The sequence below is a fragment of the Notechis scutatus genome, chromosome 1 (genome assembly GCF_049901735.1).
Source record: "Notechis scutatus isolate UNSWTSFEM ecotype Mainland chromosome 1, rNotScu1.2, whole genome shotgun sequence".
In the NCBI taxonomy this organism is placed as follows: Eukaryota; Metazoa; Chordata; class Lepidosauria; order Squamata; family Elapidae; genus Notechis; species Notechis scutatus.
Window position 1 is genome coordinate 49,475,206 of NC_142009.1, and position 19,617 is coordinate 49,494,822.

General features: G+C 36.9%; 1 protein-coding gene across 1 annotated transcript; it reads left to right on the plus strand.

Moving 5' to 3' along the window:
• The first annotated feature begins 457 nt into the window (after nt 1-457).
• On the plus strand, nt 458-16,740 carry ATF3 (activating transcription factor 3). The gene is made up of 4 exons (XM_026682920.2): nt 458-716; nt 8,164-8,407; nt 10,286-10,393; nt 11,643-16,740. The coding sequence occupies exons 2-4, from the start codon at nt 8,168-8,170 to the stop codon at nt 11,838-11,840; spliced, it is 546 nt and encodes a 181-aa protein (XP_026538705.1). The 5' UTR covers nt 458-716; nt 8,164-8,167; the 3' UTR covers nt 11,841-16,740.
• Nucleotides 16,741-19,617: the final 2,877 nt, after the last annotated feature.

The window sequence follows — 19,617 nt, forward strand, 5'->3', positions numbered from 1 at the left end:
ACCCGTGTCCCTTTTTAAAAGTAGCGGCACAAAATGGCAAAGCCTCGTCTCCGGGACTTCCTTTCGGTCGCCTGACTGAAGAAGACGGAGAGACAATCACCACCACCCTCGGCCTCTCCGAGGACACCGCCGCCCGCTTCCCCAAATACTCCTCGAGAGATGCCAGTGATCTGGAGCCCTTGCCTCACGAGCGACCCCCTCCGCTCCGAAGGGTGCTCGCTTCTGAGCGGCGGCTCCTTAGACAGCGTGGAGCGGGGCGCCGAGGGCCTTCCCTCTCCTTCGCCCGGGGAGCAGGGAAGGCCTTGCGTCACTCGGAGACCCCGCCCCCGCGGCCCTGGCCCCGCCCTCTGTCCCGCTCTCCCCCAGGGATTCTTAGCATGACATCACCCTCGACTCACGGCCAGGGTAAATAGCAGCGATGTCCGCCGGCTATATAAAGGGGGTGATGCAACCGCGCGGGGAGCCAGAGGTTCGAGGAGGCGCTCAGAGCCAGGGAGTCGCGGCGGCGGCGGCGATCGCTGCCAGCCAGCATCGGGGAAAGGCGGCAGCGGCGGCGGCGGCACCTCTTCTGCTTTGACTGGCGTCCCGACGACACGCGTTTCGTTACGAAGCCCATTCTCACGGTTGCGAGTTCGCACTCCCTTGTATTTGCCGTTTCTCCTTCTCGTGTAGTTCTTCGAAGAAGGAAAGCGCATAGAAAAACTGGAGTAAAGCAGGTAGGGAGCGAGCGAGATACCGGGGGGAAAAGAGTGGGGCAAACAAAAGGCTAAAAGTCCAGGGGAAGGGGGGAAAAAAGGGTCTTTGCTTTTGGTTCAGCTGTTGTGATGTATTATTAAGGGAGTGGGAAGGTGCTTAGAAACCCGCGTCCTTCCATCTCTTTCGTTCTAAGGATGCGGTGGGTTATTTGGGGTGCTTTCGTTTAGAAAGCGGGCGAAGACGAGGATGAGAAAAGTTCTGATCAAAGAAATCAAAAAGATTTCACTTTTGCCAAAACCGACTTGAAGTGAAATCAAAGCAAAACAAAAGTCGGGCAATTTCTCTTTCCCTTTGAAATCAGACCAACTGAAAGTAAAAGTTCATTCATCCGAAAGAAACTTGGAGCGCGTTTTAACAGGCACGCCTAAGAAAAAGAAACTCCCTGTTCGTTTCCTCGTCCTGGTGCTTTGCAGGTTGCTGTTTTACTGTTCTGTCGGAGGGAGGGGATGGAGGGGGGGGGAATGGAGGTTAGGATGAAAGAAACCACCTTTCTCCTTACGGCGCGCTCCAGAAGCTACAGGTCCAGCTTGACACGCCGAGATCATCTGTGTAAGAACAACGCGTAGAAAAAGTTATCGCGCCTAGTTGTTTTAAAAACCTAGTTGTTTTGAAAACATCCCTAGCTTGTTTTCCAACATGTTTTCCGATGGTCTGGAGACCAAATAATAATCAGATGACTGTAATCATTCACTCGGTTTACGGGAAACTGCGGGAAGCGGGACGGCAACATTCAAAGTTAAACTTTGTTAGCTGCTGATACCTTCGGTCACCGGTAGGTGGCGAGCTGGATGGGGGCGAGCATCGCTTCTGCTCTGAGCAGGATGCTCCGGTTTGAACTGTCAGTTTTGTTTTCGTACACGATATTATAATGCGAGGGAAGGTGCTTTTCAGGTGTGTGAAATTTCCTGCATATTTCTTTCCTGGAAACTTGTGACCCATCATCCAAAAGCAAATGCAAAATTAATAATGATAATAATAATAATAATAATAATAATAATAATAATAATAATAATAATAATAATAATAATAATAATAATAATAATAATAAATAATAATAAATAATAATAATAATAATAATAATAATAATAATAATAATAATAAATAATAAATAATAATAATAATAAATAATAATAAATAATTAATAATAATAAATACATATTTCTAGTGCCAGATAAAAAACAAAGTTAACTTTTTCACATCTGAAATTTTAATTTGGTTTCTTCGTTTTGTTTTTTTTATCTAGGTGGGCAGACATTTCCTTCTATTATCTATTGATTAATTGTTCAATTTATTCAGAATATTTCTGGCTTGCCCCAAAGCTCTCAAAAGAGCTATTGTTCAGTGGTTGGGAGTCAGAAGTCCGTACTGTTTTACTCCACCTCATCTGGAGGTCTACCACTCAGTGTAGTTTCTGATCATTCCAGGTATTAAAGCAGCTCTGTTTGGAATTATAACACTTTAAAACCCAGGTAGCCCTCAATGTACGACCACAATTGAGCCCAAAATTTCTATTGATAAATGAGGCAGTTGTTAAATGAATTTTGCCCCATGTTATGACCTTTCTTGCCACAGTTGTTAAGAGAATCATTGCTGTTCTTAAGTTAGGTCAGAAGGTGGCTAAATGAGGAATCACATGAGCCTGGGATACTATAAGCATCATAAATATGAGTTAATTGCCAAGTGTCTGAATTCTGATCACATGACCATGGAAATACTGCAAGTCATAAGTGTGAAAAATGGTCATGTCATTTTTTTCAGTGCAGTTGTAACTTTGAATGGTCACTAAGTGAACTAAGTGAGGACTATCTGTAAGTCAACCTTTTTATTTCAGAGCAGGCTTTCTGACAGCAGCTACAGGCTGATTTCAGGATTTCAGTGTAGAGATGATATCCAAGAACTTTGAGAGTTAGAGTTATGTGTCTTCCACACTTATGCTGGGGAGGGTGTGTGGGGGGGGAGAGGCAGTAATAGATCTGCTATTGGATATATTGAACAGAAATTAAGAATAATAAAGTCCAAGATAAGCAAAGGATCAAAGTTGGAAAAGATGACACAGATAAATATTAACAGCAAATTGCTTGCTTTTACTGAAGTGATTGTGTAAAAGGATAGAAGGAAAATATCTACATCTGTCCATTTTATTTATATGAAGATGAGTCATTAGTAAATCTAGGATTTATTCCAACCTAAGCTTGGAAGTAAGTCTCACTGAATTAAATGGGATTTACTCCTATAGTTAAGTCTGTGTAGCTGGCTGCCCAGAAAGCCACTGTAGTGAGGTTTCTTGGAACCAAGCCCATGAACTTCATAAGACGCTTCATTATTCACAAGAAAGTATTTATAGGAGTATAATCTTACAGCAAAATCTATATTATTTGTTCAGAAGTAAGAACCAATGTGTTCATTGTCAATGAGTTGGTAGCACCTTGGTTTATTGTGTGTGTATGTGTATAGACAATAAATAAAAATATATAAATAAAATAAATGAAATATCAGAACACGTTTATTCAAAATTCCAATTAAGTTCAATAGGGATTATATTTAATGTCAACATAGAATTTCTCCCTAACTTACTGTAAAAAAATGTTATTAATAGCAAAATAAATTGCTGTACATGGAGGAAATGATGGTTAGTCAAAAGTATGATTGAAGGATCATATCTGTTTTCACATATAAAACAGTACTTTATTGGAGAAAATGCTGTACTTTTGTCCAACCTAAGCAGGACTAATTAAGGACACTAATGAAAAATGATCACAGTGACCAGTTTCTGGTATTATATCAATCACATTTTATCATCACAACAAGGTGTAATGTTTAAAACATCAGTTAAATGTGACCAGATGTCTCAAATGTCTTAAAAGGTCAACATAAATTTAGGGTAATTATGAAATTTAATTATGTTTATAATTGTGAAAGTTTATCTTTTGCTTCACAGGCTTTATGGCATCAGTAAGGCGAAAGAAAATATTCAGGGAAAAAGGCAAAGCTAATTTTTTAATTAAAAGCAGCATTTAGATTTTGATTTTAAAAAATGGGCGAAGAATCAGGTTAGGTAAAGGTCTGAATGCCAACCATGTTAGCTAAATGTAATCCAGCTTTTGAAGCTTCTGAGAATGGAAGAGCTGTTTATTAACAGTTTTGTGGGTTGTTGTAAAATGAGATTTAAGTTTAAGTAATATTAATATTCTATTTAATATTAAAACAGAACAGAAATGGGACCTAATACAAATAAAAATTATAGCAGTGTTTAGCAACTTTAGCTGATGTGGGCTTCAGCTCCCAGAATTTCCCAGGCATAGTTTCCAAAGTTAACATTATATTATAGTGTGGACTATAATATGTAGTCCCCAGCCACACCTTTTAAAAGAGATTCCATCTCTCCACCCAGTTTTCCAACTCTTGGCCTCCTTCCCTCCCCATCATGGAGCCGGTCCAATTCTCATTGGGCTATTAGGAGTTTCCTTTCCCCCTTTTCCTTAATATTTGTGTCCTCCTGCAAACATTGCACTTTACTCAGACTTGTGTTGCTTCCTTCTTGCACGTGGGTTACATCATGTTGGCTCCATAGTATATGTTTGGAAAGTCTCCCGAACACAGAAACATAATAACTTTTGCATCAGAATGCCCACGTGCTAGTCTTATTTGATTGGCCTTTGAGAAAACTCAGTAGTGTTTTTGTTGAACCCTGTTAAAAGTGTGAGTTATCTAACTCAGACTGAAAGAAATGAGAGACAAAGGATTTTCTATTGTTATAAGCAGTAATAGGATTCAATTTTTTTTTACTACCGGTTCTATGAGAGCGTGCTTCACGCACACGTTCAGCGTTTAAAATACACTAATTTCAAGCACTACAGCTTACCTTCTAGGGCAGCCCAGCAAGTAAAAGAGCTGAGGCGCGGGACTCCACTGTGCTGTGCGAATCAGCTTAGCTGAAAAATGCAGAATTATAGGACAGGATAGGGTGGGGGCAGATAGGTGGGACCAGCTGATCATCGGAGCTACTGGTTCTCTAGAACCAGTCTGAACCAGCAGTATCCCACCACTGGTTATAAGAGAGAAAACAGCAAACATAAATATGCCCTATTCTCCCTTCCCCCATAGCACCTAACTCCTGGAATGACATCCTCCCCAACCCTCTCCATTGTTATTTGTATTATCTGTAGGATTGTATTGATTTTTCTAGATATTTTCCTATTGTGTGAGCTGCATTGTTTTAAATTTCATATATTGTATGCTGCCCAGAGTCACAATTGATCAGGCAGCCTATAAATCAAACAAATCATTAATGATACTGCAAATAAATGAATAAATAAAGTATTAAAATAATTTGTGATTCTAAAGTAATGATGTGACAGAGTAGGCCCTTTGATATGCCTAATTCCCAAAACTGATTTCTTTTCTTTTATTAGAAGACATAAGGTAATGAAGATAAAGGGAAGACCTTCTGATGTACAGAGTTAGCTTCCTTAATCTAAACTCCTTCACATGTGTTGATCTACAGTTTTCATCAACTCTGACCAATGATTGTCCAGTCACTTTGATTCCTTATCACAATGTTCTCACCATGTTGATTGTAGAGGCACGCCATTCCCCACTTCTGAACAGAATGTATTCTTACTGCACATTCAGCTATGCTATCCATACAAAATGCTAAATAGCAGAGTTGGGAGAAAACTTGGAGGTCTTTTAGTCAAAATTCCTGCTCAAGTAGGAGATTCTAGTCTATACCATTCTGGACAAGCGTCTGTCTGGTCTCTTCTTGAAACCCTCCAGTGATGGAGCACCCACAGCTTCTCATTAGTTCTAGATAGGTTCTCTTCTTGATAGTTTCCATTGCTTCTTGACCTGCCTTTAGGTGCTTTGAAGAACAGATTGACCCCCACTTCTCTATGGCCCTTAGATATCAGAACACTACTATCATGTTACCCCTAATGCAATCTCTGGGGTGCAATGTACATCAAATGCCTTTCTTTCTTTCCACCATCCATGAGAAAGCTTGGAGTTGTAGCAGACATACAAAAAGGCCCATGTCACTGTACAGGTGTCAATGTATCTTGGGAAACTGCTTCCCTGATTCAGGAAGTGCGTTATCAAATTTGAGATGTGAGAACCTAATTTGAGTTACCTAGCAGTGAGGAAAGAACAGTGAATTCAATCTGCCATCTGAAACACAGCTGAGAATGTGATCAAGTGCAATGTGGTTGTTGGGATGGCATTATTATAGCCTTGAAGTTGTAGTAATTCTCTCAAAAGTGCTGTTGTATTGCCAGATTTCTTAGCTGTTTCTCTACCACAAGATTGATGTAATGAGACCCTAGCTAGTCCCCAAACTCCCAAGAAGTAGTGATGAAGCCAACAATACCGTGATGGCAATGTAAGGAATGGAACATTAGGAAATGACATTCTTAGAGACACCTATAAGCCACAGTTAATTATGAGACCAGGGTATGTGTGCCTGCGTATCTGTATAAAGTTACCCATTTTTATACTGAAGTAAATAAATAAATCTTCTTGTCGGCATCAGTTTTTCAACTTTATAAGGCAGGTTCCTATCCCTAAAAAGCTATGGTAAGCTTTTTCTGTATATCCCATCCAGAATTATATCCTTATGACAAATGAAAGATGTGCATGCATCAACTGGTTGTTTTTTTTTTTTAAACAATTGTGGGTAATGCTAGGAGCAGCTTATTATTACCATCTGAGTTGAAGGTTTAAATAATAAACTGAGCATAGTAAACCTTTGTTGGCTTGGTATTTTCTGTCTCTTGAAACCATTAAGGAGTATCAGGATTTTGAATGGTGACTCATGGTTTAGGGCATTTCTTAGCAAAATTACATATTTTTCTCAAGATCTATGTAAATCATTCCTCTGATGATCAAGAGACCTGAAACCATTTAGCTTTCTACTTTTCTTGTTTGAGGTTAGGTCTATACACCATTTTATTGTTACACAGAAAATACAGTGGTGCAAAGATAGACACTCTGTATTGTCAAATGCTTATATGTTGCTGTAACAGCTGACTATGGATTTCCAATGCATTTATGTCTTTTTCAAGTAGCAAAGCATATGTCCATGTCCGTGTTGAGATAGAGTACATGTTTAATTGTATGTCGAGGTGCTTTCTGTGTTAATTACTGGTTGTGTGTATTTTGAAGGCCTAGAAATCGTGTGGACATAATACAAGCATTAAAGAAGTAAATAAAGACTGCAAGTCTTTATTTTATTTCATAAATAAATTTGGACTTGATTTGAATTTGATCTTTAACATACCACTTTAAATAAAGCAATCAATATTGTGTGTTTGTTCATAATTGGACTTGTCAAACACTAACTGTTACCCGAAATTGCAAAAGATAATGCATAAACTAAATTCTATTTAACAGCTTATTGGATTTGCTTGACTATATCAATCCCAAAGGCAAAAATTGGTTTACCTATTGTGAATTGTAATATTGCTGTGATTATACTGTAGTTACTATGCAAAGTAGATTTCCTTACCTAGTTAAGGAGACAAATAAATAATTCTGTCCTTATATGTCCCAAATATATTTTTTCCAATAAAGACTAAGGAAGAAAACACCTCACTCCAAACTACTTGACTATTCACTGCAGTGATTTGGTGTTTAAAATTCATAGTGTATTTAAAATTCATAGACAACATAAGATAATTTCATGTGCAGATCCTAACTACCTAAAGAGGAGACAGCAATATTAATTAGAATCCAGTTGTTTGAATTCAAGTGGTCTTATTGCACAAGTACTCATTCAGTCGAACATTTTTCAATGCACAGTATTCCTAAATCAGTACTATTATTAACAGTTATTTATTCAGTATTTTCATATAGTAAGATTGCTACCTGATGGTTTGGGGAAATATGTCCTCAATTTCTAGTTGAATTACAGGGAGTCCTCTACTTACAACCACAGCTGAGCCCCAAATTTCTGTTGCTAAGCGAGACAGTTAAATGATTTCCCCCTCCTGTAGCATCTCTCTGAGATCTAGGCAGCCCCAACTCTGTTAGTCCTCTGAAAAGCTTTAAAGAGCTGGTTTTTCACTCAGCACTGGGGCTAGTTTATTAGTTGAGTCCAACATGAATGAATGAGTCTCAGCTTTATTGTAATGTGGTTTTACTAGTTTTTTTTTAAAAAGGTTTTGCATTGTAAGCTGCCCAGAGTCAAAAGACTGAGATGGGTAGCTATATAAATACAATGACTGAATAAATGCTGTTCTGCATGCAAATATATAATCGTTCTATCAATAACCAGTTATGAGCCAGAATCTGATTATTCAGTGATTGATTTTCTGAATTCTGTATTAACTGAATTAACTATGCTGTAGCCATTTTTTTTTGCTTCATTAAACTTTGGAAAAATTCATTCTTCTCTCTCTTGTTCCCATGCAGCAAAATGATGCTCCAACACTTGGGCCAGGTGTCTGCTTCAGAAGTCAGTGCTTCTGCAATTATTCCATGCTTGTCTCCTCCAGTTTCCCTGGGCTTTGAAGATTTCACAAATCTGACCCCATTGGTAAAAGAGGAATTAAAATTTGCCATCCAGAATAAGTGCCTTTCTCAGAGGATGCCCTCCACCTTGGATACAGTCATGGTTTCTGATAGATCTGGTGAAACATCTATTTTAAAAAGAGAGGTACTTTATTTTTATTTTTAAGTTATGTTCAACTACCACTTTCTGAAAATAGAGAATCTCTCTCCTCTGTATTATTATTATCATCATTATTATCATTATTATAATAATTTAATTAAACTTATGAAGGTATAAAATACATATGAAAATAAAAATAGTTGGAAAATGAGGAAGGGAAAGGATGGAAAAGTGTAAAGGGGAAAAAGAAAGAAAAGAAAAGCATTGACTTTTGACTCTCTTTAGGGTAGTGGAATAAAATATTACAGTCTCAACATTTCATTTTTACATATTTAATATGTATTAGCCATTTCTATAACAACAAACTTATCTAATCAGCAAAATCCAAAATCAAAGTTTGATTTTCCCCCCAACTTAAGCAAAAAATCCAGAAGTGGTTTCCAAAGAGAAATTATATATTATTTAGAGAAATTAGTATATTATTTTCTTTGATTAGACCATTTAATTTAGCCATCTCTGCTAGTTCCATCAACTTTTTCATACACTCATCCATTATCATAATTACACCATTACATAAATAAGAATGTTATTATAAAGTTATTAGCAACAGTGATTTTCTCTTAAATCAAAATTGACTTCACTTAATTAGATGAAAGTAGTGTGCTACTGCCTTCTTCCAGAAGACAGACAGACAGGGGAGAGGGAGAGGGAGAGGGAGAGGGAGAGGGAGAGGGAGAGGGAGAGGGAGAGAGAGAGAGAGAGAGAGAGAGAGAGAGAGAGAGAACTTTAATTTCCCAGTCTAATATACATTAGGATTCCCTAATGATTTTCCATACAATAATAATGAGATCCAAACTTGCTTATGTTAGATATCTTATCTAACCATGATGACATGAAAATATAAAGTAGTGAGGCCACACACTAGAACATAAAATGCAAAGTTTGTCTCATAATGAATTTTGACACTTGCTGCCTTCCTGGACACCTATGCCTGCTTAGCTTTCAAGATCAGACAAGGTTGGGTAGGTGCTGCCACCTGTTGTGACAAATTGGTTAGTCCCTTTGGCATTTGCATTAATGATCTTCATGTGCTCGAATGGGAATGCCTTCATGAAAGGCAAACAGTGTTGGAGTTGTGATCTGAATCTGGAAGACATTAAGCAAACGAAGGCCCCTGTAACTGTTACAGATTTTATACTTATGTAGTATAATACACTTCATACATTCATTGGTCACATGCTTTTCAAAAAGGATTATATCACAATGTAATTCATTTTGCACATAGAAATTCTTCATTCTCTGGCACCTTTTTTTTAAAAAAAGGACGGTATGAGACTTTAATGGAGAGTTGATAATACTTACTTCCTATGTTCTTCCTCCATAATTCCAATTATAAAGGAAGGCAAGAGGAGAAAGAAAACTCTTTTTCTCTATAATAAGAAAAGGCATTCCATCATGCTCAGAGGCATCATTTTTAGTATTCTAGGTTGTAAGGTTGTGCTGTGGCAGGGAATGGTTTTTTGAAGATAATCCTTATTAGGACTTAAACCTGCTTAGAGAAGAAAATTCAGAATGAACCTACTCTCTTTAGTAGATCAGATAAATCCAAGTACATTTGACATGATTTGGAAACTATAGGGAAACTTCTTCAAGGTTTTCATACATCAATCTTCTCATAGGTTTTCTGACTCACTGTATATGAACTTTTTATGTTCCTATGATGTTCTATGCCAGACAGTTTCTATTCTGTTTCATACAAGGTTAAAGGGCCAAACTAACGAGTTAGTTATTCGGTTGACAAGGAACAAATCAGACTTACTGCTATTATAACATCTATAGGGAACGAGTTTCTCTCTTGCAAACACCCCCCCCCTTTTTTTTTACTGATAACCATCTAATCCTGATCTCTTTGGGTTCTATTAGTGTGCACCCCAGGAAGATGATAGGAAAAAACGTCGGAGAGAACGCAATAAAATTGCAGCAGCAAAATGTCGAAACAAAAAGAAGGAAAAAACAGAATGCCTGCAGAAAGTAAGTTAACCAATACTTTCTAATTAATATCTGTGAAATATAAACACATCTATGTAAAGTGAAAAGGTCCTTAAAATTCCATGGATAAAATAACTGTGAAGATTTTCACGGTGAGTTGCTGATTAATTATAACATTGGTTAACTTGTTAAAGGTGAAATTATTCAGGCTCATCAATCTGGAGAGATAATGTAAAATCTTACACTAAAGCTAAAGTACTTCTAAAGTACTTTAGAAGTGCTTAATTAATTAAGGTTTCTAATAATGGAAAATCCTTTCTTTTAAAATTTAAACAATTTTCAAGATACTGTACTTGTAGTTAAATACAATAGCAGAAAGTTTTACAGGGGAAAAAAAACTCCCCAAAGACAAGTCACTACCTCAAAGGTCTCATGCTTTAAATACTGAGGTTATCTGAAATAAAAGCTATTTTTTTCTCTCTGAATAACTGATCTTTAAAATGGGAGCCTTCCTTCCTTCTTTCCTTCTTTTCCTCCCTCCCTTCCTCTGGTTGTATTGGACTGCATCTCTTATATTCCCCAGCTATCTCAAAAATTAATAGAGAGCACCAGATTGCAGAAAATAGAGGTCGTGATAATAATAGAAAATTTATTTATTCATCAAGTTTATATCTTCTTTCTACTTTAGATTGCCTCGCTTAGTTGTTTTCCCAGCTCACCTACCCTACAGGTTGAGATACAGTGACTGAACTATAAATGATCAGAGAATTGGACTAGAAGGCCCCAAATGTCCATTCCAACCCTATTATTCTGTGTTTTGTATTTTAATTGTCATGAATTCCACTCTACTCCCTTGAACCATTGTACCACAAGACAGGAATTTGTTTGGTGGAGCTCAACTTTAAGAAACAGAAGGTTCTTGTGGGAAATTTAAAATTGGAAAAGTAAAAAGATATGCTGTGGGTAGGAAGATAATAGCTTGTAAAAGGAGCATGGAAAGGAATGAGAAGGCATTTAAGGTATATGAAAAATTGTCTGAACATGGGGGAAGTGAATAATTTTAGCTGCAGAATTCTGCATAGAGATCAAAAGATTAAAGCTGATATACAAAGGCAAAAGGATACAAAGAGGAAACCATCATAATAATCTATGTAACCTTGACAGAAAATGGGTTTCCATAGCATATTTCCCTGTTCATATTGTCATGTGAATGAGCCCTCAGCTACATTTTTTTTTCACTTGCATTTTTAAAACGTCCACTTCTATGTTTATACCTTTCTTCTGTTACCAGGAATCAGAAAAACTGGAAACAATCAATGCAGAATTGAAAGCTCAGATTGAAGAGTTGAAAAATGAGAAGCAGCACTTGATCTACATGCTCAACCTACATAGACCCACCTGTATTGTCCGTGCCCAGAATGGTAGGACCCCAGAGGATGAAAGGAACCTTTTCATTCAGCAGATCAAAGAGGGAACCTTGCAAGGCTAAACAATAACGAGGCAGTGCTCAGTGTTCTTTAGCCATGCTTCTTACCATTAAAACAACAACTTGCCATCCCAAGTCAGAAGCCACAGAGAAGATATTTCAGCATTTGTGGCCTCCATTTAGTCAAGAGAAGATGGATCTGACATGATTTTGCTGAGAAGAAAGGACTGTGGTAGCTTAGCTTCAGCGTTTCCTAGCAAAGACTCAGTTGGGTGGAAGAGAGCCACAACCTTTGCTCCAGGTCTAATCAGCTGCCACACTTGCTATCCTAGAAGCAATAGGGCTCTAGACTACTGGCATGCATTAAACTCCTGCTGGCATGCCCTTGCAATGTTTCTGGTAGGGCCGAAGGGTTCTCTATGATGCGCATCTGATGAACTGCCAAGCTGAAAGGATTCCACTCGCTAGATAGGGAATGTAGGCGGACTGGGTTGTGTTCTGTTTGTTTTGTTTTATACTTTCAAAGAAAGGAGGTTAGCAACTTCCAGAACTCTGTTTTCAGTTCCAAAAGGCATTGCAATATAATGGGAATTGCTATGTTTCTACAACTAATGCAAGATTTAACGTGGGCACTGCACTTTGCTAAAAATGTTTTTATAAAAGCCCTTCTATGGGTTTTTGATTATTCAAGTTAGAGATGATTGTAGGACAATGTAACAAGCTTCAGTGTATTGCAGAATTGCTCACTGAGTTAAGCACTCTTGGCTTACTTTAAGAAGGTGGAATGTCCCTTTCAAAACTCAATTAATGAGTCACATGCAGTATTCAAAAGAATGTTATACAACCGTGGTATAATCACTAGAGATGTAAAATTGTATGTTTTCCTGACTTATGATTTATCTTGTCCTTGATCTTCATCTTACAAATGTTTCCTTGGCACAAACTTTTTCAGAACCAGAGAATGTAATTGCTGGCAATTTACAAATATTGATTTATATGTAGACATTGATTAAGTGAAAACATTGTCCACCGATGAAGAGTATGGCTCTGCTAGGAATAGAGATGAAAAAGTACAGTAAAGGTGGGCTCTGTGGTTTGGATTTGCTTTGATGGAATGATTCAGATCACAAAAGCAATGCTATTTTCATGGGTCAAGGTGACACAATTCTCCTTGGTGAGCCTGGATTTGGGGTTGCTTTGAATCCTTTCCTGACAGATCCATGAGTCAGAAGAGACTTCGAGTCAGCTCCTGGCAGTACCAGAAGAAGCTCTTGTTCATGCACAGAGACATCTTCATCTAATGAACTTGTCAGAGAAAATAGACAAAACCAATAAAATGATGTAACATGGCCTTTTTGCTTTTAGAAATGGGTCTGGAGAATGCCACTTTAAAGGGATGCTTTACTGACCATATCCCTTTGAAGACTGGTGAGGAAGTAGCCCAAGAACCTTGACTACTTCTTAAGAACTTCAAAGCAAGCCCAGGAGATAGTTCTTTCATCATTCTGTAAAGTAGTAGAAACTAGTACTGGAGGCTTCCTAGTTGTATTTAAGCCAGCTTCTGAGTCTCAATCCATGCTGGGCTGATATATGGACAATAAAATCTGGATCTTCTTAGAATTATGGGAGCATACCTTAAAAACCAGCATTGGCCTTCCATATAATCAAAAGTAAATGTTAACAACAAAGATAATAGTCTGTTTAACTGGCAATGTTAACTTTTGGCTAAAACTTCTTAAAGTGTTCTTCTGCAGGTCATTCTTCTAGATATGTAATAGCTAAATTCTCCAAATTCCCAACCAGCATGATCAAGAGACAATGCACACTAGGCTTTGTGGGAGTATTCCTTTTGGATGACCAATGTATTATTTCTAACGTTCTGTTATCCCTGGGAGGTGCTATGATTGTATTATTCTTACTGTTTTCAGGTGGAGGAATGACTGGCTTAGAGCAGTGTTTCTCAATCTTGGCAGCTTTACGATGGGTAGACTTCAACTCCCAGAACTCTGGAAGTTGAAGTCCACCTTTCTTAAAACTGTCAAGGTTGAGAAACACTGGCTTAGAGTGAAACATATGGTGAAATGTTATGAAGCTATAATTAGATGAAACTGTAATTTTGATCTGGGCACTCTGCCCTGATAAATTATAGCAACAAAGGACTGAGGAGGAGAATGTTCCCACCTTTGCTCCTTCACATCCTGGTTAAACTGAAATGTAGAAGGTTAAATCTGGGACCTCTTGCATAGGAAGCAGATGCTATGATTCTTCCCTTATTCCCAATAGATTTCTTCATAGATGAACCTTATGGTTGAAGTCCTGACTGAGATAAAACACCAAGCCCAATCCTTCAACTGTCTACAACAGGCGTGTCAAACTCGCATTGTCACAACATCGTCATGTGATGTAAAGGGGCTTTTTTCCCCTTCGCTAAACTGGGCAGGGGTGGGGCCAGCATATGACTCATCTGGCCCGCGGGCTGTGAGTTTGACACCCATGGTCTACAATATGACTAACTTCAACAGTGCCAATCATTGTTAGGCAGAAGTGATGGGAAAGGAGAATTAATTCCGGATACCATATGCCTTGTTCAGAAGGCCAGCCTCAGTTGCCAGGCTTTACAGTGAGGATTTCTGCATATTCCTAAAATGAACAAGAATATTATGTCTCAGATTTTAACTATTCATATTTGTAATAAAAAATAAAATTGAACCAGGAAGTCTGTATGATGTTGAATATCATTTTAGATCTCAAATTCTGGAAAATTGAAGGGTTTGTTTTCAAAACCTATATACTTCTTTACAAACTTCAAAACAAAATTACAAAAATGAATAAAAGTTCAAATGTTTTCTGAAATATGTTATAAATTTAAATTGGAGAGCTCAAGTTTTAATTCTTGCTCTGAAAAAAACTTGATTTTAAAATATGGCATATATTTAAAAAAAAAGAAAATTGCTCAACTCTTTTAGGTATAATATTTGTATGTCTTTGAGATCTATTTTCTTTAATGGCAGAATTGAAGCGGTAGACTAAATAGCTTGCAAAAAGAATACTTTGTCCAAGCATTACTTCTGTTAAAATTCATATGCATGTACAATCCTCAAACAGCAACATCAAAATGTAGACTCTCAGTCTTGACTAGCTTATTTCTTACCTCACACTAATTTTTACATTCTGCAATAGAAGTATTTGATATGCTTTCAATAATCTGGATATATTGTTATGTCCATTACATTACTATGTTCCAAATACATATATATTTAATGTAACCAAAATACAAGGAAATGGGCCAAATTCTGTCTCTTTAGAGAAATATTTTTTCTTCCAGCATCCAAAATGGCTTTTTCTGAAAGTTTTTTTAAACCACCATGTTTGACAATATATTCCAGTGGCTTTTGTATATCAATTCATTGACTAAACTTTATATGGAGGGGTATTATATGACTGCTAACTTCTAGCAGCTGAATAAATTGGGTTTATTTAACAATGATTCTATCGACCTATGTAGTTATATATGATTATACAGCATATAACCTTCTGTAACTGTTGCCTCTGAAAGCATTCACTCCAGATAGATGCTGTGAACTAGATCCAAAAATGAAAAGTGGAAGGAAATATGTAGCCTATGCTTCAAAGGGCACAGAAGAATATCCCAATAGGTGCCTTCATTAGAGTAACATGTTCCTTGCTTTGGTGAAGGTTGTTCTCAACATGAAAGTTGAGAAACATGGCCAGAGCAGAGAGTAATTGAGAGTCACTTTAAAAAAGGAGGAAAGATCTAGAAATTATCTATGCTCAATTAATCTTCATGCAGCAGACGAAACTACTACATGAAGGAATTAGTTCAAATCCTCCCCAATTCAGTGAGATGTACTGTATTACTACTTACATGCTAGGAATTGTTTCCAAATGTGTACTTCTGCATATAAATTTACATATATGTCAGTCAATCTTGTAAGCTCCTTTGCTCTTTTTCTTGTTTGTTTGGGTGGGAGTTGATATATTTGCTTTGATGAATCTTCTTGTCATCCTATTCCAGTTTTCACAATTACAATATATTTCTTCTACTTTGGAAGAAGATTTGTTTTCATTTTGTTTAATTAATGATCTAGAATCTCATAGACATGGAGTAGATCTTTTGTAAGCAGAATATAGTTTCCACTTATACAAAGACTCCCTGAGTTCAAGGCTCTTCTCAAGGTAATAAAGTTACCTTCAATATTAGCACAATATAATACTCCCAAAGGCATTTACAGACCCCTGTCCATATATTTCAACTGTTTCCAAAAGCCATCCAAAAAACAAACAAAGAAGTAATTTCTGATGCTGTTTTATGTATCATGTTATATAGACATTTCATGAGAGAATTAAGATTGTTCCCTTAAATATTTTTCTATGCGTGTTTCATATCCTATTTAAAATGACGCTGGCGTCATGCTGCTGCTGCTGCTGCTGTTGCTTCAAGTTACACAAATGTTAACTAGCATGCCAAATGTTTACTAAGGCTACCTTTGTCAAAGATATTTCTTTTTTAGCTGTGGCTGCACGTTAGTTCATTTTAGTTTAGACACAGTATGTGCCTCAGGATGGTACAGTGATATTTTTTTTTTCATTGCTTGAAAGAATAATGGACAGACTGGGTGTAAAATATTCTGTAATCCTATTCTATTTTCGGGACTGTACTCTGATAGCTCTATGTCAGAGAAAATCCACCTGATGTAACTGCCTGTTTGTAATGACTGTAGATATGATCATGGTGGAATTTTCCCTTATTATCTGAAGCATATGCAAACCCCTACAAGATCAGCTACTGGTGGTTAGGAGATATTTGAATGGGAGAATTGCATGAATGTATTTATCTATTTTTATTTGAACATTTAATAATACAATAAAGATGGTTTGTTTTTATTATGTTTTATGTTTTGATACTTTCATAATAATAAAGACTAATGTGTGTTTTCCCTTATCTTGACTTAATTTGTCTTGTTTGAAGGACCAATGTTCATGTAGAACCTCTGGATAGTTAATTTTTCAGTGTGTCTTAACTAATGCCAGTTCAATGCATGACCCTTACCTAGTGCCCATGTTAAGCCAACATCATACCTCACTTCCCACTCTGTGCCAGTATCATCATTTTTCACCTGGATTTCTGTTGCCTTCACTCATCATGCTTTTGTAGGATATGCTCTGCATCTAGAATAAACTGTCCAATTAGTCATTGGTCCAACTAGCCTGAGTATTTTTTTAAAGGTTTTATATATGCAGGTTCTGTAACTAATACAGTACTAATGGCCATGGCTCTTCCATTATGTTGTGAATAGGATCTCCATGCCTGGCGTTAAGTTGATTTCCCTGGAAGCATCTTCTTCAATCTTCCAAATGTATTCGGAGTATAATGCCTAAAATATTTCGCTCATAAAATTTATAGAATTGGATAATGCCGTAGAATTGAAGTAATACAAGTTCAACATAGCTGGTAAGCCTCAGTTTAGGGAATATTTCTACATCATTACATTTGTGGCATTTAACTACTATCAGCCCAAATATGAGGTTCCTTGGGTTTAAATAATTACTAGTGGAGCTACATGATTTCTCATTCATGCCAAGCTATGAACAAATATCTGCTCAAATAATTAATGAGAGAAAAGGCAATCCTTTCAAATCTAATTCAGATCATAAATTAATCACCAGTCACACTGAGATATTATGTGAGAACATAGATGATGTATATAGTTAGATAGAGATAGATAGATAGATAGATAGATAGATAGATAGATAGATAGATACAGATAGATAGATACAGATATAGAAATATAGATAGATAGATAGATAGATGATAGATAGATAGATAGATAGATAGATAGATAGATAGATAGATAGATAGATAGATAGATGAGAGACAGAAAAAGAAAGATAGATAATAGATATGGATTTCAGGATAACATATATGCCTGCTTCTCAAACTGACCTTCATATTTCCAATGACGGGGATTTAAATAATTTTCCTTGTTTTTTCTTATTAAACTTGAAAGCCCCAAATGTAACTTAATAGAACTCTATTTCCATTTTTTTAAAAAATCAAATGTATATGTCTTACTCCATTTAAGAGCATATTCTCACTTCCACATCTCTAGTTCTGCTTTTTCACCATCTTATCTGAAAGTGAATTTTTGGATATATAAAAATTTGCAAATATTTTGCAAACCTTCTTTTGACTTAATTGCCTCTTTGAATTTTAGGCTGCTTTGTTCATTTCTACTGCATTTTAATCAGTTTGAAGTAATCTATTGGAAAATATAAGGCAGTGGTAAGAAGTCCAGGTCCAAAATCATCCTTATCACCCTTTCTTTGTCTGAGCTTCCTCTAGTTGATTTGGATTTTTCTTTTTTTCTTTTTCCAATTGCAAGCAAGTCAAGGGAGTAGCAAGTCCTAGAGGTAGTTTCTTGCCCATGTTGCTCTTGGCTGTTCATGAAAATAACTTCAAAGAGTCCAGTCTCAGTTGCATTGATGTGGCAACAGAACAGAGTTGGTACTCACTCTGGAATATGACTATCCCACACTGTGAATGAGTCTTCTCCTGATTCTTTCCCTTCTCATCCATGCAGGAAAGGCAAGTCTCGTAGGCTGGCTTCTGTCCAAGGATGTCTTCCAGGGCCTGTCTTTTTCTTTTAGGGATTGTTCTCACTAAGTCATAAAGATTTAGGGGAAAACAAGGAAAGGGAGTCTTTGTAGTAGTGAGGGAAAGAGGTGGGAAAGCAAGGGAGCATGCTTCTTGCAGTGTAGTCACAAACTGAAAGGATGTCTGCCGAAAGATCTAAGGATGGAATGGAGTGAAGGGCTTCTGTTGGGGATGGGGGAGGCACAAGAACAAGGAGTTAATTGACTTGGTATTTGAATCAACCGCACAATAAAAAATGATATTTGCTGACCAAGGAGAACATTATTATTAATGGAACTCCATTATTCTAGGATGAAAATAATTCCACAGGGCAGTGATGAGAAAGGAATTATGTGGAGCACTCTCATCAGTTGGATGTATCTGAGGTGATACTAGTTTGGAAGGAAATATTGCAGATCATCCACTCAGAAGAGGTTAAGATGTCATAGGACCAAACCAGCAATTATGAGTTCCTCCATAGTTTTCATGAAGATAAAGGGAAGAAGTGGGAGAAGCACATCCAGACTTGCAAGATTCTGTTGCTACAGTATAGTATTTACTATAAAATAGTATTGATCTATATGACATTGCTTTCCAAGTCTGGTCTACCTTGAAGGGACAGGAGCTGGTGCATTTGAAATGGATTAAAAGAGGGTAGAAGATGACATCATATGTTCCTGCACTCAAGAAACGGTGGGTAGACAATACTGGCAATAAGGCAAGCAGAAAATGTAGAACTTCCCTTTCTTTAATTCTTTCTAGTCTCCACACATCTATTCAACTTTCAGTAGATCCAAATATATCTTTTGCCAATTAGAGTAGGTATCTTGTAAAATAGAGCAGGTATTCTCTAATTCATAGGTCTATGTCTATGTACAAAAATAAATCCTTCCTGGAAAGACATTTTTGCCTCTAGAGGGCTCAGCTAAGGTTACTAAATCACTCAGTAGTGTTAACAAAGCTACCCGTAGCAGTTTCCTATATAAGATAAATTATTCTCAGTTTATTTGGGGGATGGCAGCAGTGAGACAATTTTATTTCTCTGACTCATGGTATTAAAAATCCAAATTTGTAAATAGTATGAATTGCTCACCAGCATGGGATTTGATGGATGTCAGTATAATTGAAAGTTCAATAACTATAAATTAAGATAAAATAGTGCTATATTTTTGTTTGTAATTCTCC